At 46.2% G+C, this 22,138-nt stretch overlaps 1 protein-coding gene across 9 annotated transcripts in view; it reads right to left on the bottom strand.

Moving 5' to 3' along the window:
• Window positions 1-8,029: 8,029 nt before the first annotated feature.
• KCNJ15 (potassium inwardly rectifying channel subfamily J member 15) overlaps window positions 8,030-22,138 on the bottom strand; it is an 80,726-nt gene continuing 66,617 nt past the window's right edge. For 7 of the 9 annotated variants that reach the window (XM_047875332.1, XM_047875333.1, XM_047875331.1 and 4 more), the window contains 2 exons: window positions 16,773-16,873; window positions 8,030-13,920 (listed from right to left, as the gene is read on the bottom strand). In XM_047875332.1, the coding sequence (XP_047731288.1) occupies window positions 12,773-13,900 (1,128 nt within the window). In that variant the 5' untranslated portion in view covers window positions 13,901-13,920; window positions 16,773-16,873 and the 3' untranslated portion in view covers window positions 8,030-12,772. The other 2 variants (XM_047875336.1, XM_047875337.1) reach the window with 2 other exon arrangements.

Here is a 22,138-nt window from a genome sequence, read left to right as displayed (position 1 = left end):
TATTGTTTGTGTATTTTTTTATTTCATTGATTTCTATCTTGTTTTTGATATTTCCTTCCTTCCATTTACTCTTTTTCTCACTTCTTGAGGCTGGAGCTTAAATCATTGATTTTAGGCTTTTCTTCTCTAAAATAAAGACCTGAAGTTATAGATTTTCCTTTGAGCATTCCTATTGATCCTATATCTTTATTTAAATTTTTGATAGTTTGTCCATCATGGATTTCTTGCATTGATTTCAATTTTAAAAAACACTGCTTCAAAATATTTGTCTCGATTACTTGGCTTTTAGCACCCCTTACACTTAGTACTCAAGGCAAATGCCTCACTATCTTACCTCACACCCCACCTAGTTTCATCAGAAGAACCAGTGTTGAGTCAGTTACAGAAGTGAACCAAGGATGGGAACTGCTCATTTGCAAGGCCTGGCTCTGGAGATACAGCTGGGAAGGTGTGGACTGTTATCTAGAGGCGCTGTAAGCTCAGTCATGCATCAGGGAAGCCTCTGAGAGGTGAGAACTATGCCTTATGGGAAGTCAATAGCGTGGTCAGGAGCCCTCATCTGAGATATCATAGATATTTTCAAGAAAGCCATTTGTACAAAGCTGTCAGCAGACCTCGCAGGACTTGGCCAGGGAAATCCCAGACGGAGGGGGAAGCATAACCCAAAGCCTAGAGGCTAGAGAAGCATTCAGGGATTTGCAAATGTTTCGGGATGTTTGAAGATAGAACCCAAAGCACAGGGATGACGAGGAAGAAGGTTATCAGGAGCCAGATCTCAGAAAGCCATCAATGCCACGTTAGGACACTTGGCCTTTTTGAAGAGTCAGGTTTGGTGTGAGGGCATAATCCCACCAGATCTTAATGTCATCAGTCCTAGACAACCACTCTGGGCACATCATAAGGGGTGGATTGGAAGGGAAGAAGACTAGAGACAGTACAGTCAGTGTGAAACTTTTCACAAAAACCAGATAAGGGACAATGGTGGCCCAAGTGAAGGGCAGAGCAACAGAATGGGAGCCCTGTCAGGGGTCCTGTGGGCAGGGACTGGCAATGGATTAGATGCTGGTGGAGGGAAGGTGGGAGAAGCAAGGTTGGGTCTCAGGTTTCCAGTGCTGGGGGAGAGACGGCTTGGGGATGAAAACAATATACAAGAGCCTCATTCTCATAAACATGTGATGCCACCAGATTCAGCAAAATGATGCAAGTGTGGGAACCCAGCAGGCGTCCCTCAGCATCTGAAGGGCAGTCCTTGCAGAACCTCCTCCATGAAGCATGCCTTGATTAAAAGAAGAGTTTTTCCTAACCTTTGTAGTAGGAGACACAAAACGCCAAAAATGATAGACACAGAATTATGAAATGCACCTACATGTCAAGTACTTCCAAGTCTTGGGAAATCAGCAAGCTCTTTGTGATAGCAATTGGGATGATGGGGAGCCCAGTATATGATTAACTTGTAGAGACTACAGCTAGCCTCTGACCATTTGAAAACCAGTGTCAAAAAAGCCTTCCTTTGTATGAAGCAATGGAGAGAATTCCCAGGAAGAAGACTCTTGGTTCTCTGCACTGACAACCAGAAACCCTCTCAGAAGGAGCGTCTAGGAGTGTCCACTGTCATAGATTCCCAAATCACAAGGGAACATCTGCTAGAGTTCTGCTTTGTCTGTCCATTCTGCAGGACTGGGAAATTCAGGACAGTCACTATTACTGAAGGGAGCCTTTACCTCTTCCAAGAAGAAGGATAGGAGGAGGGTTGAGTGTGCACAAGCTGGCAATGAAGAAGGTAGGCAAGAATAGTTGTAGGGTGAATTGTCCTGTCAAAAAGCTACGTGGAGGTCCTACCTCTTGGAAGCTCAGAATGTGACCTTATTTGAAAATAAGGTCTTTACCAAAGTAATCAAATCAAGATGAGCTCATTAAGTGGTCCCTAATTCAACACGACGTGTGTGCTTAAAAGGGAGAGACACACACTAACGTGGCAATCACAGAACTCCAGAGGATGTGGCTTGGTAATCACGTGTTTATTAAAGGGTCTGGCTTGGCTGAGTAAATATTAAGCGAAGCGAGGAACCACGTTTTCTTTCAATAAACGACACACCAAGTCTAGAAGGGTGTGCTTGCCTCCTGGCCTCCTAAGCTTTGCTTAGGGAGCCCTGAGGCAGGAGCTCTGATTTCCAGCTCTGACTCCTACTCAGGGAAAGGAAAGAGGCAACGGGCCATTGGGTCCTCACCAAGTCCACCTCGACTTAGGTCCTGCTCACTGCGAACCCTTCTTCCCAGGGAGGAAGCCACGATATTTTGCCCGGTTCCATTCCTACCTTAGCCAACCTCTTTGTGGTGGAGTTCCAACCTCAGGGTTGTTTTTTTTTTTTTTTTCCTCTAGAAATAAGATTTGCCTTGCTTTTCTTCTTCACTGACTCCCTCCTAGGGACGGGGCTCTGCTTCTGATTTGGACTCCCTAGGACTGGAGGCCTACTCCCGAAACTTCACCTCTTTGATCTCATCCTCTGTTGTGGATTCATACTGCCCCTGCCTCCCATTTGCCCATGAAATGGTGTTGGGACCCATCCATCAGAACCGCCTTCCACAGTCAGCTTCCAGAGATTCCCTTGTGACCTTTGTCCGTGTTTCTAGCTTTTCTTGGTGGCTGGGTCTTGATCACTTCCACTCCGTCCCTGGTCACTATCACAGCAGTGTGCAGGGGCCACTCGCTTGTCCTCAATAGGCCCCATAAACTTAGTATCCGGTTCCAGAGAGTTCTGCTGATTCTGTGGTGTTTGCTTCTCTCTACAAAACTCTCTTTGCCTTTTGCTTGACTGGCCAAGACCTTGAAGTGATCGCCTACCTGAGAGTTTCACTGAAGTTCCCAGTATCAATCCTTACGACTCATGTCTTCAGAGCCCAGCCAAACAATCAGTAGGAAATGTACCGCCCCATCCCCAGCAGGCAACACTCAGGCAAAATCCATATTTGTGCTGCTCTGGCTCAGCATTAATTTTGTACTCATGGGCCAGGTCTGTGGTGACACAGCAACTCAACCGTGCTTGTGTTTTCACTTGGCAAAAACACTTGAGGGCCAAGCAAATGCAGCTTTGTTTGCTCTGAGAACATCAACCACTAAATCCCTTATGCTCCTTCGGACGCCCACCCGGGATGCAGGCTAGAGCCCGGGGAAGAAGACAGACTTTCACTTGGGTCCGTCCTGGGTTTTACTCCTGGCTCTGTCACTTACTGGCTGTGTAACTTTGGACAAGTTCCTTAATTTCTCTGAGCCTCGGTTTTGTCTTCTGTAAAATGGGGAATCCTAACAATGTTTACCTGTGTTAAGGACATACGATGCAGTCATAATGAATGTAAGGAACTTTGAACCAAACAAGGTAGATTTGCTGGGTCACCACGACCTTCCTCCAGGATTTCTTGATCCTGGCCGCCCCCCACATCTCTTCTTCGGTTGACTGCTGGTCCCTACTCAGATGAGCAGCAGTGGTGTGGATTCTGCTTCTGTCTTGGCAAGGGGCATTCGTACCGCTCTGCCCTTTCCTTCCAGGATGATTGCTGAATGTCATTTCTGCCTTCTAGATCCTTATCCCGGGTGCTCAGCTCCTGAATCATAGGCCCCTTGCAACATGTTAGGGCCGTCATGGAATTCACCCAGACTCCCAGCCTCATGCTCGCCCTGGATGATCCCATGTTGACCTAGGTCACATAGAAATCAGCTCCATAATGACATTCCATGCTGTAAATTTAGGAGCAAAAAGGAAAAGTGTAGGTTACTGTGCTGGCCTGCGAGGTCACACAGGGTGAGACACTGAACCTCAGGGAACCGTCGAGTCTTCTGGAAAGTACAGGTAACCAGACACGTGCTACCTCCTTCCCCAGGTCTGCAGCACACTATTAAATGTTCAAAGTTGTTGACGTATTCAGAGCCCTACGAGTGTAGGATGGTTTCTTCTCTGCAAATTCAAGGTGTGGCCAGAAGTCCCGAGGCATGTATGTGTGTGGTTGTACGAGCAGAAGAAGCGTGCGGGCAACATAGTAGGTCAGCCATATTCATGGGGGGCGTGGGTAAAGAAAAACATGCATTATTCTGTGTTGCTGTAAAACTGTGAGGCCGTAGTTGCGGCAGACGTGTGGAAGATCCTTTAAAAATTTTTTTAATGTTTATTTATTTTTGAAGGAAAGAGAGACAGAGCATGAATGGGAGAGGGTCAGAGACAGAGGGAGACACAGAATCCGAAGCAGGCTCCAGGCTCTGAGCTGTCAGCACAGAGCCCGACGCGGGGCTCGAACGCGTGAACCGTGAGATCACCACCTGGGCTGAAGCTGGACGCTTAACAGAATGAGCCACCCAGGCGCCCCTGTGGTAGATCTTTAAATGACACGTAAACAGAGTTTATAGGAAGGTGTACCTGCCAAGGGCAAGACTCAGTAGAGGCAAACCAAGAAATACAGACGGTGGCCCCTGAGACTGGTGAAAAGACCTTTGGGACACTCAAATATACTACGCGCTGAGTCCTGCGATGGAACTGTTAAATCCAAGCAAAGAGATAGAAAATTTGGGGGAAAAATTTCAAATGAATACAAATCTCCTGAGAAGAATGTGGACTTTTGCACGGAAAATTAAACCATTAAACTTGTTGGCCTGACAGTTTTGAAGGCAGGTTACCAAAAGCAAGGATTTTTGAGAAGAGAGATCACAGCTGCCAGGAGGCCTTGTTTTCAGCCCAGGAGCAAGGTTTCCCGTGCTGCTGTGACAAATGTCTATCTTCACTGCCCCAGGGACATGGTGTGGTGAAGGCAAAACTATCTTATGGCTTGGACACGGATAGCTCGGTTCTTGGCCAAGGTGACCCCACAAAGACAAGGAGATTCTTTTTTTTTTTTTAAATTTTTTTTTTCCCAACGTTTATTTTTATTTTTGGGACAGAGAGAGACAGAGCATGAACGGGGGAGGGGCAGAGAGAGAGGGAGACACAGAATCGGAAACAGGCTCCAGGCTCTGAGCCATCAGCCCAGAGCCCGACGCGGGGCTCGAACTCACGGACCGCGAGATCGTGACCTGGCTGAAGTCGGACGCTTAACCGACTGTGCCACCCAGGCGCCCCAAAGACAAGGAGATTCTTGAGACAAAGGGTTAGGAAAAAAAATACGTATCAGCGCAAATTAAAATTAATAAAATATTTCCTTCTCCCGAGCCTCATTACTGTGTTCCAAGATACTGTGCGCTTTCTGGAAAACATTTTGTTTTCTTTCCCAAACAGCCTTCTCAAAGTTGACTTCTTACTATATGCGCTAGTCTTTTTTTAATTTCTAAGTCACATTCTCACGCAACGAACAGTCTTGCCACCACCAGGAAGGTGGCAGTGAAGGAGCCAAAACTCCACAAGGGAAGGCTCCAAAAGAGACACCTGTCACAGGCTTAGGACCGCACCTGTTCCTTCGTCGTACGTGTGCGTGGTTTCCCCAGCAAGGCACTTCCAGGAAGATAGCTTCCGTGCACGTCTCTGCCATGTGGATTTTAAATCGTTGTGCCTTTAAGGGTTATGTAACTACGTGTTTTCTTTCTTTTAATCCATCAAAGCAGAAGAGCAATGAAACATAAGGGACTTTGGTAAGGGTTGAGGTGCAGAAAGGATGTTGTTAAATAGTTACTTGATCTTTAATCATTGATGAAAACGAAATGATCACTAGAGCATCAAGGCAAAAGAAAGAGATGAGACAGACCCTTCATCTTCTTTTCTTTGAGTAAAAAGGAAGAAAAATACATTCTTTCAGGCCCTGGCAGATAACAACATCTTAACAAGGTCTTAGGACCCACTCCCAAATTATTGTAGTTACTATCATTGGTAGCAGCTGCTGAGCTCTCCAAGAGAATACTAGGTCCCTCTCCGTCAGAGCACCCCTGTAACGCTGTTTCCATTCCAACGAAATAAAAATAATTTTTTAAAAAGCTCAAGACTATAAAATTAGCCTTATTGGGTTTGCTATTGTCTCACAGACGGGAGGGATTCCACACGTAAACAGGAAGAGGAGGAGATACTTACGAAAGCAAGAAATGGCTCGACACACAGGTGTGTGGCTTTTTAGAACATAAAGGGACGCATGCCAAGAACAATTACTGATAGGTCAGAGGTTGATTGGGCTTGGTGGTCACATAGTATACCTATATTAACACCCACCAGTAGCGACCCGATCTTGGGATCGATTGGGATCTTGGGAGTCACGATGCTGCTTAGGCAAATCCAAGCACGAGAGCGGCTCCAAAGTCACTGACAAGCAAGGACAGGCGTCCTGTGACACGGTGCAGCAGTCAGACGTAACGCTGCATGTAGCAGGACACTGAGGCCTGATCGAAATTTCGCTTCGCACACACGGCCAGGGTTTATGAGTCGTGGGACTGTTTGCTTGTAAAATCCGCAGGTCATTGGGGATTTTTGCTCTCCATAACATTCTCATGAATTTGATTAAGCGGTGTCTTGGAATGGGTCCTTTTGGAATGGAGCTGTCTGTTTACCAGAGTGAAACACACTTTTTGTAACTTATAATTCCATGACACCCTACAGAAATAATTCTTCCAAAATAGATCCAAGTTGGCTGTTATCCTGTCTTCCTGTCCCAACTGCTATTTAATACTCTGTGTCCGCACACAAACACAGCTTCCTCTTGCGATCTGGAAGTTTGTTTTTGTAAAAAGTCCCTGATACAGTCATACTTCCTGTAATGATTTGATTTCATACAACATCCTTAATATTAAGATTTGATTAAAGATGAAAGAATAAAGTTGAATTACAGTGAATTTTAAAAAAATCCCTCCTTTGAACTTCCCAATCACCTTCTTGGAAGCTTTTTACTTTTTCCATTATATTAAGGACATTTGCAATATCACAATAATAGTAGTTACAAGCTAAGGGGTCACATTTCTTAGTTCAGAGTCAACAACTTCTGATTTTTTTTTTTAGGCGGTAAGTACCCTTTAATCAATTGTGGTAGCTTCCTTCGAGTCTAATATTTTAAAATTTTTTTAACGTTTTATTTATTTTTTGAAAGACATAAAGCAAATAGGGGAGCAGCAGAGAGAGAGGGAGACACAGAATCTGAAACCGGCTCCAGGCTCCGAGCTGTCAGCACAGAGCCCGACGCGGGGCTCGAGCTCATGAACCATGAGATCATGATCTGAGCCGAGGTCGGATGCTTAACCAACTGAGCCACCCAGGTGCCCCCTTTGAGTCTAACTCCGGGCGGGTTCTACCTTTACTTGAATATTTTTGAGGGATGAAATTGGGTGTCCTCAGGGTGTGGGTGTGCCTGGATGCTAGACACGGTTTGGCCTTGAATGAAGAGGAGACCATGGTGAGTGAAGACCATCATCAGGTGGGCCTGCTGAGAAAAAGCTTGGAGATGGACTTTGATGCCGACTTCCATGTCTTTGGCTTTGCCTCCCCTCCTCCGCACCCCTCCCCCAGTGCTTGTTGAGAATCCACCCTAACCATAGGCCTGATTCTCTGGTACGGGCTTGGGAACTAGGATTCCTGTCCACCATGTGGCAGAGGACTTTGAAGCCATCATCCTAGGCCCTTCCTTGATAGCCTCGAAGAACATGCTGTTCTGCGCCACACGGAATGTATCCCTGACCCTTTGTGTTTTGCCGAAATGTACTCTTACTAAGGGGGCAAGCCAGGAAAATACCCTTCTGGAACACTCCCTTTCTTTACTGCCTGCTGTATGAAAACCGTAGCTTCTAAGTGAAGGGCCCTTCTAGAGATGGGCATAGTTTGGGATTATGTGAATACTCTCTGCAGGACTGTCAAATTTAGCAAATAAATATGCAAGACATCCAGTTGAATTTGAAATGTTTTTCTAATTGGTTGTGTGATTTTGTAAGTTTTTTGGAAAAAAGTGAATACAGGACACTTAGAGCATCTTTTTAAAAAGTTATTATTTATTTATTTATTTATTTATTTTGAGAGGAAGAGAGAGAGAGCATGAGTGAGGGAGGGCAGACAGAGAGGGATGGAGAGAATCCCAAGCGGGCTCTGGGCTGTCAGCACAGAGCCGCATTTGGGGCTTGAACGCATGTACTTTGAGACCACGACCTGAATGGAAATCAAGAGTCAGATGCTTAAGTGACTGAGCTACCCAGGTGCCCCTGAACACTTAGAGCTTCTTAATAAAGTCCATGCAGGATGTAGGACAAAAAAAGAAATCATTAAATACAAGACATGTTCTGTAGACACAGCATGCCTAGCATTCCTCACTCTGGTATGATTATTACTACTCAGAGTTCTATGGCATTTACCTATCCATAAGATATCTTTGGCTTTTGTACTCCTATATCAATTATGTCCATTGACTTCCACAATCAATTATTGTAATTTAATTAGGAATTAACTATCAACTGCAATTATCAGCTGTTCCTTGGTCTTCTATTTTTTTTTAAGTTTTATTTATTTATTTTGAGACAGAAAGAGACAGCTGAGTGGGGGAGGGGTAAAGAGCGAGGGAGAGAGAGAGTCCCAAGCAGTCGCCACACCGCCAGCACAGAGCGCGACGTGGGGCTTGAACTCATAAAACCATGAGATCATGACCTAAGCTGAAACCGAGGGTCAGACGCTTAACTGAGTCCCCCAGGCATCCCAGTCTTCTATTTTTTATACACCAGCAAATGCCAACAGAAAAATAAAAATTCGTGTTCCCAAATTTTGGCCATCTAAATGTTCACAAATTACTAATTTGAATCAATTATTAACAAAAATTTTTTTAATGTTTATTTTTGAGAGAGAGAAACAGAGACAGAGCGTGAGCAGGGGAGGGGGCAGAGAGAGAGGAGACAGAGAACCTGAAACAGGCTCCAGGCTCCAAGATGTCAGCACGGAGCCGTATGCAGGGTTTGAACTCACGAACTGAGATCATGACCTGAGCCGAAGTCAGATGCTCAACTGACTGAGCCACCCCGGTGCCTCCCGAATCAATTCTTTTTAACCCACAGAATAAGTTGACTTGATAGAGTAGATAGCAAAGATGAAAAACAGCCAGTGAAGCACACATTAAGTGGAAAGCAAACTGAGCTCAGCAGAACTGACAGAGGAGGAAGATGAAGTCAAGTGGCTAACTCCTCATTTCCGCCTTCTGTTTCTTCTTCAGTAAGTATTTAGCGGAAAGCTTCAGGAAAGAGTTGGACTTCATTCATCAGTGTCTCTTAAAGGCTAGGAAAATCACTGCCCGCAGGCCCAAGTTGGGGTGGGCAACGCATTCTGATTCAAGATAAACTGAAGTTCACAGAGGGTTAAATGCAAATAATCAAGGAGGAGTGTGAGATGTCAAACTTTAGTCTTTCAAGTGTGTCTTCCAGGAGGAAGAAAATGAAGTGCATCTTGACTGTATCCAAAGTCAAATGCTGCAATTCAAGTGCACACCACAGAACATGGAAATCGAGACTCGAAATGCTAACATTTCATTTTAAAAAACACCATCCCAGAAAACTTTGATAAAATAACCTTCATTCAAAATACATGTTTCAAATAGTTAACAGGCAAAGAAAAAAGTCTGACAAGAGTGAAAACCAAGACTGTCAACCACACGGTCAAATGTCAACACTTTGACCACAGTGACAAACCCAAGCCTGAGGATGATGACCTTTGACTGAGCTACCAAAGCAAAGACCTAGGGTCTTCTATGTTTTTTGTCTCTCTTTCCTTCTTTCTCCAGATGACATAAGTTCAAAGGATCCAGGCAAGGACAAAAGAATAATACAGGAGTAGAAGTGTCACTTTTTAAATATTTCTTAATTTGCATTTAATGGCATCAAAATCGCCATCAATTAAAATTGAAAATTTAAAGAAAAAGCAAATGAATCATCGTTTAATTTCATCTCAATACCCGATCCCCTTATTCATGGCATTTTTCACTTTTAGCCAGTTATTTTAGATTTCTGGAGTCTCATCTGGTGCTGTGATTTCCCCCTGAATGGGAAAGCAAACCAATGTGTGTCTCTACCCCGTCTCCAAAAGTGGCTTCTGAGGAGGGTCAGTGAGTGAATCTCGGCTCTGCTGTCTGGGACCATTGGCTACCAGGTACCAAGCAAGTACAATATATTTTCTTACTGAAATAAATCAGATTACACTGATTTGCCGCTATTGGCTTTGTGATTTTTCAAAGGGAACGTGACAGTTTGGAATGGTCTCACCGAGAAGGCCTGATGCATTGGACATGTTCCAAAATGCAGAAGGCTTTTTGGGTCAAAAACGTTGCATTAGCTCGATTTCTTCTCAGTTGGGTGTTGAGCATGAATCTGTTTCAGTCAAAAGACCATCCAGATATAATCAAATAAGTTTGCCACCTACATCTTTGGTTAGTTTGTTAACACCAGAGTGCTGTGCACCAAGTAATAATAAGTAAGTGTGCTTGGGAAATGCTAAGTTTCAACCAGATATAAGTATAGAACTATTTACAAAATATCGTATTACTATATGATTTATCAACTTGAACAAGTATTGGCTTTGGGGATGCTGCTTCGGGTAGTGCAAAAGATCAGATGACCAAGTCTTCCAGATTTGGCTGAAATAGATAAGCTCAATGGACACACAAAAGATTTCTCCACCTCATGCTCCATCAATATACCAAATACTACGCAAGTATGCAGGATTCCTCACCTTAATCACATTTAAATTAGCACTGATGTAAATACCATGAAGAGAATTTAATAGTGCAATAGAAAACCTGTAAACACGCCCGTGGCATTATTTTCCTGTCGATTACACCACAATATACAATAAAAAAAAAACATAAAATAACCAAAAGGGCTAATGTCTGTATATGCAATTTCGTTAAGAGAATAAAGATCTAAAACAATCTGCCATTAAATTATCAACAGAAAGAGAAAAAACAATTCCTGAATAATAAAAGAAAAGCCTCTTGTACATTGAGATTGTTCTTTAAACCCCCTCTATCTCTAACTTTACCCCTGTTATTCTTACATCTGCATTAAGTGTTCAGCCCCCAGTCAGATGTGTGAGCCACATCTTCTCTTACGTGGAAGGACTATTGAAAGTGTGGTAGCCTGAAGATAGGGCCGGATTTGCTGTAATCCGTGTTGTCATTTCCCCGATAACCCGAATCCAGATTGCTTTCCCTTTTTCTTCGGAGCCCCAATGTCCCCATCTTTATAGAAGAAAACATCTATGAGCATATTTGTTGAGGACTGGCTCTCTTCATTGCAAACATCTTTCATTGATCGTTTCCACAATTATGCTTGAAGAGCCAGGACGTGCGTGCGTGCGTGCATGTGTGTGTCCGTGTGTGTACATATATGTGGGCTCGTGTGTATGTCCACACAGTGCCTCCCCGCTTACAGTCACATTCTTCTTGAGGGAATACACAAATTGACCCCAGTTTGAATGAAATGTGAATTCACCTGTGGCACATTTAGCTAGTCCCGGCCCCACATATATTCTTTGCCCCAAAGAAATGTGGTTCCTGGCCCCTAGATTCTGCCAAGAGCAAAATGTTACCCCTGTAAGACTCAGTTGCATGAGATTTATTTAAATGCTGGAGGCATTCTTTACACGTTATAAGATTACCAAAGTTCATGCCCCAAGGAGTCATCTGTATACGAATTCATTATCCTCACCCCTTGTGTTCTTCATGGCCCCATCCAACCCTGTGGACTTCAACATCTGAGCAAGTTTCTGATTGTAATGTGGCTTCATTTTCTTTTGTGCTAACTAGAGTCAACAAGCATGTGCTTTAGCATGACAGCCGTTCCTCTCAAGTAATTTTTTCAATCTTGGAATATCAGTGGCACTTCCTTTGCAGATGAGGAAGGTAGACGGTTGACAAAAATATTGGCCCATGATAACAAGTTGAAGAAAGAAGGATGGGTCCGGGGGCCAAATGGGTTTGGGACCCATGGGGTCCCGTGGCTTCAGAAAGTTCCCTTGAAAACTTTCAGAGTGGACGTTTTTCAGACTTTCGTTTGTATACAAATCACTTGGAGGTCTTGTTAAGGGACAGCCTCTGATTCTCTAAGTCCGGATGGGGCCTGAGAGCCTATATTGCTAATAAGCTCCCAGATGGTGCTGATGTTGCTGGTGTTGAATAGAAAATAGCAGTACATTCCGACCAAAAACTTAATAGCATCAAGTCCATTTGTGTATGTTTTCTCAACTGTTTACCCCTGGTTTGATCAATTTCACTCCTACAATTCAATCCAACGAAGCAAGGCAAAAACGGAACTATGATTTTTGTGAGCACAGAGTCCCTTGCCCCTTTTTATGTATTACCAGTAGCTTCCATTGTATATATAGCATTTTCTCTCCTTGAAGAGGGTGCTTTAAAGCAACGGTATAAAGGAATACCGAACCACATTTCAACTCTCGGCCATAACGTCTTTGATAATTGTTTTGAATAAATACCTTATATGATGGCTGATATCCTGTGTAGAAATGCACTTCCTTTCAATACCAGCATTGCTAACTGTCTGTCCACCCGGCAGGACATTATTTCAATTGCCCTACACCAAGTTTGTGGAAATGTAGCCCCATTTTAGGAAATACGAATTTTGAGAGATCGCTGCAGACAAAGCATTGGAAAAGGAACTCCTCAAACGTGGCGATGATTGCTTAGGCACTAGATCCAAGGGGCGGGGGGTGATTTTGTATGTGTGTGCAGCTTTTTAGGGTGAATCCACACCTTCACGTTTTCACGGTGACCTCTGCATTCTAAGGGAGCTTGGACGCGGAAAGGGCTCCCAGGGCTCAACCCGGGGCGTTCACTGACATCAGACGTTGCTCTGTTGTAACAAAAGAGTTCTCAGCTCCCTTTCCCTCTGCTCCTCCTGCCTGTACTTCTCCTCAAGTTTCTGCTTCTCAGAATCCGCACAGTAAAAGGTGCAATCTGGGCTCTTTCGGATCTGTTCGAACTGACTGAAATCAGCCACGTACTTTCCGTTCTTGGAGAGAGAAACTACAGGCACAAATTCAAAGCCCCAGTAGATCTCCTCTGGGATATAAGACGTGCGGCTCTGGCAGACCGCGCTGGTGGATTCCACGGTGGCATTGAGGAGGACGACGAGCTCAAACTCCTTTTCCTTCAGGTTTTGGGGCGTGAGGTCTCTCAGGGGGCTCGTCTCATCCAGCACGTGGTAGAATGTCATGGGCAAAATGAGGAAGGGGCTCTCCGAAGAGGAGTCCACGTGGAATTTGACGGTGGCTTGGTTGAGCAGGATCCGCTCCCCCTCCTTGGTGACATGGGTCTGCAGGAGCTTGCCAGAGAGCTGGCATTGGATCAGGAGGCTCTTCCTCATGTTGGCCACCTGGATCACCAAACACAGCTTCCCGTTCTGCTTGGTGATGACCGCGCAGTGGCTAAACTTGATGGTCTCCGCCCGCTTTTTGGGTCTGGCAATCTTGGCCAGGAAGGTGCCTGTGATGAAGATCTCAATCAAGGTTGTGATGACCAGCTGAGCGACCAACAGGAAAATGGCATGAGGGCATTCCTCCGTGATGGAACGGACTCCGTAGCCAATGGTCGTCTGGGATTCCAGGGAAAAGAGAAACGCCCCAGTGAGAGAGTCCACCTTCATGATGCAGGGGGTGTGATTCGAAACGTCCTCGCTCGGCTCTAAGTCCCCATGAATGAACGCGATGGCGTAGTAGATCACTCCAAAAAGGAACCACGTCATCACGAATGTGGCGGCAAACAGGGTGAGCTTGTATCTCCACTTCATGTCGATGACGGTGGTCCACAAGTCTTGAAGGTAGAGTAAGTATATGCCATCCACTTTGTCAATTCGCACATTGCTGTGCCCACTCTTGGACATGACTCGGGGCCTGTTGGTCTTGAGTCCACCTCCTGAAGGCTGCCTCACGAGGGAAGCGCTGGACATGCTGAGGTGAACGGCGTCCATTGTCAGGCTCTTGGGACCACCTGAGGAGATGACGAAGAAAGATGTTCCATTACTGTCACGGGTGGTAGGACACCCAGAAAACAGACACAGGATAATCAGGTGAAATATGTAGGAATACATACGGACGTATATAAGAAAGGAGAATTTGGAAGGCAAGACTAGTCTGCTAGGTCTGGAGGAAGGCAGTAGGGTGGAGTGAGGGGCTTGGAATCTGGAGATAAGCAAACCTGGGCTAAATGCTGACTCTCCAATTTATTTGCTGTGTGACCTGGGACACGCTATGCAGCCTCTCTGGACCTCAGCTCCCTAATCTGTAAAATGGGAACACAACCTACTCCTCAGAGTTTGTGTGATGGTTAAATGAGATAATGACCAGAAAGTTTGCCAAAACGAAGCCTCACCCTCAAAAACGACGCTGAGCTTCTCGTTGTGAAATGACACACACATGCGTCCACCCCACAGAGTATGACGAATGTTTGTGTATACTCAGCTACCACAGATTTCCAATTCTGGAAAATTTAAAAATAAGTTGACTGAGCATAGGGTCAGTACTGATATAACTAAAACATACCATCTATAAGATAGTGTTGATGCAGCAATGGAGACTATTACTCCATATTTTTAAAACTTGGGTAATATCAATAAACTTTTTAAAAACTTACCCTTTTGTGTGCCATTCTCTGCAACAGAAATTCACTCCCCCCACCGCACCCAGTGAATAATCTATAATCTATCACCTCTCCTACTTCTTTTTTTTTTAATTTTTTTTTAACGTTTATTTACTTTTTTTTTTTTTAATTTTTTTTTCAACGTTTATTTATTTTTGGGACAGAGAGAGACAGAGCATGAACGGGGGAGGGGCAGAGAGAGAGGGAGACACAGAATCGGAAACAGGCTCCAGGCTCTGAGCCGTCAGCCCAGAGCCCGACGCGGGGCTCGAACTCCCGGACCGCGAGATCGTGACCTGGCTGAAGTCGGACGCTCAACCGACTGAGCCACCCAGGCGCCCCTCACCTCTCCTACTGCTTGATTACATGGGAAAGCATTAAGTTATCAAACAACCAACACCCACCGCATAATGAATAATTACACTTTCTTAATAGCTCGGTCGATACGCTGGTTATTCTTGGGAAAATGCTATAAAATCCCACGTTAGATACGACATCTAGGTATGGCCCCAAATTTCTGCATTACTCCTTTAGAACCAACTAGAACCATCATAGGAACCTCTTTTCAAAAATTAAAGAACAAGTAAGCAAGGACAGGCATCCGACGCTGTGGCAGAACAGTCCCACCTAGAAGACACGTCAGGCTCCCGCGCTAAGTCCCAGGGAACGTTCCCCTCTGCATCAACAGACAGGAACAGACTGGGTGTGAGGCCACACGGCATCTTATACTACCTGCCTGGTGACGGGAATAAATCACCCTTACCTTCCTTGAAAAAGATGTGAGGGAGTATGGGAGAACACCACCTGGTCGGCATGGGTTTTTCCCACCTCACTGGTATTTGGAGGATAAAGGAACCCTCCCCCTGTCTAAAAAGGAACTGAATACAGTGGTCTGTGATTCATGCAGGAATCTTTGCTGTTAGAGCAGCACTGTCTCCATAGCAGTTTTGGAAGCAATCTTCTGGGCAAACCCCTTCAAGGAAAGTGAAACCATCCATTAGTAGCTAACACTTGTTGGGGATTCAGTAAGTGGTTGCACTTTTTAATTTTCCTGTTTCATGAAGAGCGTGTCACTTCCAGAGCGGCCCTCGAAATGCTTTTTTTTTTTCTCCCCCCTTGGGAAGGAAAGCTACTTTTTCATTTTCGCTGCAGAGAAGGGCCCTAAGCTATTCAGAATGTCTTGTTCTTGCTGCAGCCTCTTCCTCGTATTTGGAGATCGATTTAGAAGGAAAACACAGGATGAGCTTTGGCTTTATCAGCCCCTCAGCGGCATTTCTCAGTCAACTAAGAGGAAAGTGGCCCCAACGGAAGTTTGGAAACAAAACGCCATGCTGCCATGCTGGAAGGCATAGCCACGCTCAAAACATGAGCACCAGTAAGACAAATGCAGCTTCGGGGCGCCTGGGTGGCGCAGTCGGTTAAGCGTCCGACTTCAGCCAGGTCACGATCTCGCGGTCCGGGAGTTCGAGCCCCGCGTCGGGCTCTGGGCTGATGGCTCAGAGCCTGGAGCCTGTTTCTGATTCTGTGTCTCCCTCTCTCTCTGCCCCTCCCCCATTCATGCTCTGTCTCTCTCTGTCCCCCCCCAAAAAAATAAATAAATAAACGTTGAAAAAAAAATTTTTTAAAAAGACAAATGCAGCTTATGTGCACGTAGACACATGCACCCCGTGCGCTTTCAAAAGGGAGAGAGAGAGAGAGAGAGAGAGAGAGAGAGAGACTGCCAGGGGAAAGTGCATGCCATTCCATCCACTGGAATAAAAACAGAGGCTTAAGTTTTCAAGAGTGAGTGACACCCGAGTGTCCTGCGGGCATGAGCGGCACTCCAAGCTCAAGTTCAGCTGTCTGCCAGATTCTGGAGAAGTTGGCCCTGGGTACGTGAAGGCAGTGCCATGAAGCTTCTGTTTTAACCTCTCTTTAAAAGGGGCAACGGGCCAGGCTTGGGATGAGCTGGATCTTTTCCCTCTTTCTGCGGAAAGCTCTCTTCTGTTGCATTGCCGCCCATCTAGTGTTGGAGGTGACGACACCAAGAGCTATCCGAGATCGGTGGTCTTAAAAGGGGGAACGCGACCGACGGCCTCTGGGGGGGGGGGGTCTTGGGTTCAGCACCTCTCTGTGGGAAAGAGCAGCTGGGGGGGGGCCGCACTCACGGGGTAAACGCGTTTTCCCTCCCTCTCAACACCCCGTGCCCCCAGACTGTTTACTACCTGGTCACTCCCTCAGCAGGTCAGAAGGCGTCTTCTTCGAGGCAGGTGGAAGGTGCCCGCTCCCCTTCGCCCACCTGGCTACCAGGGGATGCTGCTTCTGCCTGAAAGAGAGAGGGACGCGTGGCGTTCACAGGTGTTTACAAAGAGACTGACCCGGTGAGACTGACCCTTAACCATACCCCCCCCCCCCCCCCCCGCCCCAGGGCTAGGGCCCTAGCGTTCACCTTCCAATCCCTGGTACTCTGGCAAGGTGCCCAGAGTAGACCAAAGGCCGAAGGAGTGGTTTAAGAATTAAACCGAAGGCCCAACCACAGCCCTTCCTACAGAATTCCCACCCTGTGGAGGGAGCTCAATAGTGAAACACCCTGGAAAGAGTGGGTTAACTCACCCCCATTGAGGCCCACTCTCAACTGACCAGCAAACAGGGAGGCAGGAAGGGGAAGTGCAGAGGAAGTAAACACCGAGCACTGGAAGGGAAGAGTCTAGAATATTTTTACCGCCTGTGGAAATGCATTATTACTGTTGAGTCACAGAACATCAGAGCTGAAAAGATTGTCAAACCCAAGGCGTCTGACACACATTTTTCAAACGAGGAGACCGACCCGGGAGGTCAGAGCGACCGGTCTTCGTCACACAGCTGGCTCAACGGCGGAGAAAGAACAAAGTCCAAAGCCTTTAAAAACTAGACCGGAGCCCTTGTCCATACACCACACGTGCCCCTTCAACCTCCAAAGTGTAACGTAACCTGTTCGCACTTCGAAAGGCTCTTTTGCATCCTTCTCTTCTGGATTGCTTCTTCCAAAGGTAGCTGTCTGCAGACCTCCCCACCTTTCTGTCCGTCTTACACGCAGGGGCACCCGTATGTCTCCCACTTCCTCTCTGGGTCGCCGGGTACCGTGAACAGTTACCAGACGTACCCTGTCCTCACGTCAGCGGCCCCGGTTACCGACCCGTACGGCCCTTGGCACACTCGATTCTCGCTGTGTGTTCGCGGGGCTCGGCAAACGCTCTCTTCATCACTGCCCCTATTGTCACCCGTAACCGTCATCTGTGAAGATCCTGCGTCTCCTCCTTTGCACCCATCCATCTGACCCGTATGCTTCACCATTCGCATTTCATCATACGTGCCCAAGTGACAGCATTGTATTCTGCAGCAGACGTCGTCCTCGAAACTGACTTCGGGGTCCGTACACACACTCATCCCACATAATTTTATGTCACGGACTTAGGTATTTTTCCCCTAGTGGTTCTGCAATCTACCTGGCTTCGCTTCTGACGCGTTAAGAAACAACAGCGGTTTCCAAAAGCTAAGGATGGAAAGAGTGATACGAGATATGCTCCCCTAACGTCCCCTCTTCTCATCCCACAAACAGGCAATATTCCATACAAACCATTAGAGTCTTCTTTAGTCTCTGGAAATTGTATGTATTTCTCCGGTTTTCATTATCTTGTTCCGACATGTGGGCTGGGAACGTAATCTTAGCAAGGTGATATCTTTATAAAGTGTAGTCCTTGAAACTACTGAACGGAGAGGTCAACATCCCTCTCTACTTCAAGCCAATAATGCACACATGGAATGAAGTCATTTATTGCTTATGGTGTGTGGCGTTTGTTTTCTGGAGATAAAGGAAAGAAAAACATATTTTTGAGACAGAACTAGACAGCGGGCACATTGAGAAAGGTATTTAGTGATATGACGAACTACACTTCCAGTCTTGAGGACGAAACAGTGAGAATGGAGAAAACTAAAGGGAGTTCCCATCACCTCCTCAGAGAGGAGAAAGTGCCAGCAGAGAAAGAGGGTCTTATAAGAATGGGCGATCAGGGGCGCCTGGGTGGCTCGGTCAGTTAAGCGTCCGACTTCGGCTCAGGTCATGATCTCGCGGTCCGTGGGTTCGAGCCCTGCGTCGGGCTCTGGGCTGACGGCTCAGAGCCTGGAGCCTGTTTCGGATTCTGTGTCTCCCTCTCTCTCTGCCCCTCCCCTGTTCATGCTCTGTCTCTCTCTGTCTCAAAAATAAATAAACGTTAACAAAAAAAAAAAAGAATGGGTGATCAAAGAAATCAGCCACAGTGGGCTGGAACACTCTGTCCTATCAGAGAGAAGTCAGTCTATAAATGACCAGAAAGCCACCGACCAAGTAGAAGAAATAGGTATGCATGTAATAAGCACGAAGAGAGTCCGAATAGAGTTAGAAGTGGTCCAACGTGGGAAAGATCCAGATGAATAATAACAAGGGCAATAATAAGACAAAGTTGCAGATAAATTATAGACATCATCATCAACATAGATAACAGTACGGAGCCATGTGCCAGCCATCGTTCTCAGTGTTTTCCACGCGCGTACTCAACCGTCACACCAAGCCCACGAGGCAGGCGCCTTCATTAGTCCCACGAGGAGGAAACTGAGGCACAAAGAGGTTGAGCGACTCACCCACGTTCCCAACAGCTGACATGAGGCAGTAGTGCCCCCGTGAAGCTCCCGTGCCTGCCCTCTCTGCCACCTTGAAGAAAGTGCTCCAGCTTTAGCTGCGTCAGAATCACCTGGAGGGGTCAGAGTTTCCGGTTTCAGTAGCTTTGGGATGGAGCCCGAGAATCCGTGCATCCAACTATCTCCCAGGTGACGCTGCTGTTCCAGGAGCTCACAGTTGAAAACGACCACACTGCAATATGCGGGTGGAGTGAGAGAGACGGCTTTTCCCTCCTTGATGAAGACCCTTATCCCCTCACTCTCCCTGACCGTTCTAAAATAACACTTGCACACAGGCGCGGAGAACATCAGGTTGTTAGTTTCCAGAGATGTCCAGTCTCCCCCGTGCTTGTAGATGAGTGCCATCCACCTCGTGGGCCGGTGATAAGTACTGATTTTTTAAAGCATGAAGGAATGATTTTCCCCCTCCTACGTAGCCCACCACTGATTCCTTCTAAAAACTTAGCACTCCGTTGAGTCCAACTTTGAGAGTTTTCAATTTGTCCGTCCTGATACTTCATTCTGTATTCCCTGGTGGGCAGAAAAAGAGCTGATTTTCAGCCACAGAAAAGCAGCTGATAACAAAACAGGGAGGCAGCAGGGATCCCTCAACCACAACTCAAGTGATGTCGCATACCTTCAAGGGGAATGGGCCCCAAATCAAACCATAACTTTGGATTTCCAGACGAAAACTGCGATTTGAGGGGACCTGACCTTAAGTTCTATCAAAACAGGTTCCTGTTTATAGGAAAAGTTGCTTTGAAAGCTTTCTTGGATATCAAATATTTCCAACAAAACATTTCTTGGATGATCTGTCTCCTCACTATGAATCCAAAATACCTGGATTAAATTTCACTTTAAGGAACCACGGTTTTAACTAGTAAGTAGAAAAAGACATGCTCGACAAGAATGTGCTTGGGGTTCACTGAACTCAAAAGGTTTAAAAATAATTGAAAATAAAATCAGTGAGGCTTGGCTATCCTCTCTTTGGATCCTGTGACTGTGGCCACTCGAATTCATGTGCTGGGACCTTTGGCTTTGGCCTCATGCCATATTCTTCCCCGCTCTCCAAAGCAGCCTAGGACTCGCCGTTCTCAACTCCATCCATGTCAGCTGAGGACACACATGGCTTTTCCCAGGCGGTCTCAGCAATGGACATGTCTACCGAGATAGAAGAAGGTGGACAAAGTTGACTCCCAGCAGATCCCAACGGGTGGCTCTTTGGTTCTTATCTGCCCCCCGGCAGATAAGATGACTCTTCATTCTGAAAGCCCATTTTTCCCCTCAGGCCCTTGAGAACTGAGCACGATTAGGAAGAATGATTGGTCTTTCTCCTCCATAAGAATCTGAAGGATCTGAAGGGCAGTGGCGGTTGAGACTATGGGAAATTTGCACCGAGTTTCCTCTGTCTCGATCTATATTTTGAGGATAAGAACTTGGATCCTAATCGACAAAGCTGTGGTTGACTACTGGTTGTTGTAGCTGATTGTGGCTTCCAGTTATGTGCTGTCCCTTTCGACTGGGTCCGTCGAGAACGAATCTTTCCCTGGGTCTGTCCCTGGGAGTAGGAAATGGAGACTCTGTTTCCATCCTTTTGTGTCAGGTGCGGTCATGTGACTGCATTAGCCAATGGAGTGTGAGCCTCAGTGACTCCTGCCCGAACAGAGGCAGCCGGCGGACTCCTGGTAGGGTCTCTGGTGGGTCTCAGATGGGGCAGCTCCTTCTTCTGGAGAATCGGAGAAGGGAGACACCAGTGGCTGCGCTACAGCTACAGCTGAGCCAAGGCTAACTTGCAACAGGGGTGAGAAAAAAATCTCTTGTAGCCTAAGCCACGGGATTCTTGGAACTGATTGTTACTGAAGCAAAGTCTAGTGAAAGCCTGACCACAGGGACACAGCTAGTGTAAGTTTTTGTGTCTTAGCATGACAGGAGGAGACAGGATTCGGTAGGCCGAGAGGGAAAGACTAGGACCTGAGGTCCCAGGGGAAAAACACCTGTTTTGGAACAATGCTGGGAGTGTCTGACCACAGCAAGCCCCCTCAGGAGTAAGGTTCCTCTTAAGAATGGAACAGACCCCACCTACTCCCCCTTAGGTTTCCCTCAGGAATTTGACCAAAGACCTAAGTATGGCCATGGACCACCCCGCGTACAATGAGAGCCAATCAGGAAGGGACACCCCAGCACCTAGAGCTATCAGGCCAATGAGGGAAGAATCTGAGAAGGAACCAGGGGGAAGAACGGGGGGAGGGCTGACCAGAACCTTACAAAACAAGGACCCTGGCCTCTAGTCCTCACACACTTTCGAACGTCGCCTGTCTGTAAAGAGAGCTTTCCTACTATTCTCCTTTCTGATCTTACATTCTAATAAACTTTTGCCCGCTGCTCATTTTGTGGCCGCCTCTTTGTTCTTCAAAGCCTCATGAGGCTTTGAATAATCTGTGATGAGAGACACACGTTATCATTACAGACAGCTTTCATTTGGGAAAGGGACTACTTAAAAGGAACCAGGAACCTTCCAAAGCAATGACAGACAGGACTGTATGCAATCCTTCCCTTCCCTCGTGAAGAAAGTATTTTCTTGATTTTCTAAAGGAGGAAACGAAGCTTAGTTGAAGTAATTGACACGTGTTCACAGAGTTCATTCACGGCGGACCTTGTTGGCAAACTAGACCTGTCTTCAGAGCTTTGTTCCCACGTGGCCACTGTGGCCCTTGGTCATCAAATTCAACTCACAAAGAGCATCTCTACTCATGATGAACATTCATGGAGCATAATGGAAGTTCCTGGTCACTACATGTGAGCATCCATTACAGAATACATAGCTATGGTTAATTTATTGCTGATACCCTGTCAGACCGTATAGAGGTGTCACATATTAATTTGAATTCTGTCATTGATT

Source organism: Prionailurus viverrinus, chromosome C2 (genome assembly GCF_022837055.1).
Source record: "Prionailurus viverrinus isolate Anna chromosome C2, UM_Priviv_1.0, whole genome shotgun sequence".
Classification (NCBI taxonomy): Eukaryota; Metazoa; Chordata; class Mammalia; order Carnivora; family Felidae; genus Prionailurus; species Prionailurus viverrinus.
This window is presented reverse-complemented; position numbering and strand designations above follow the sequence as displayed.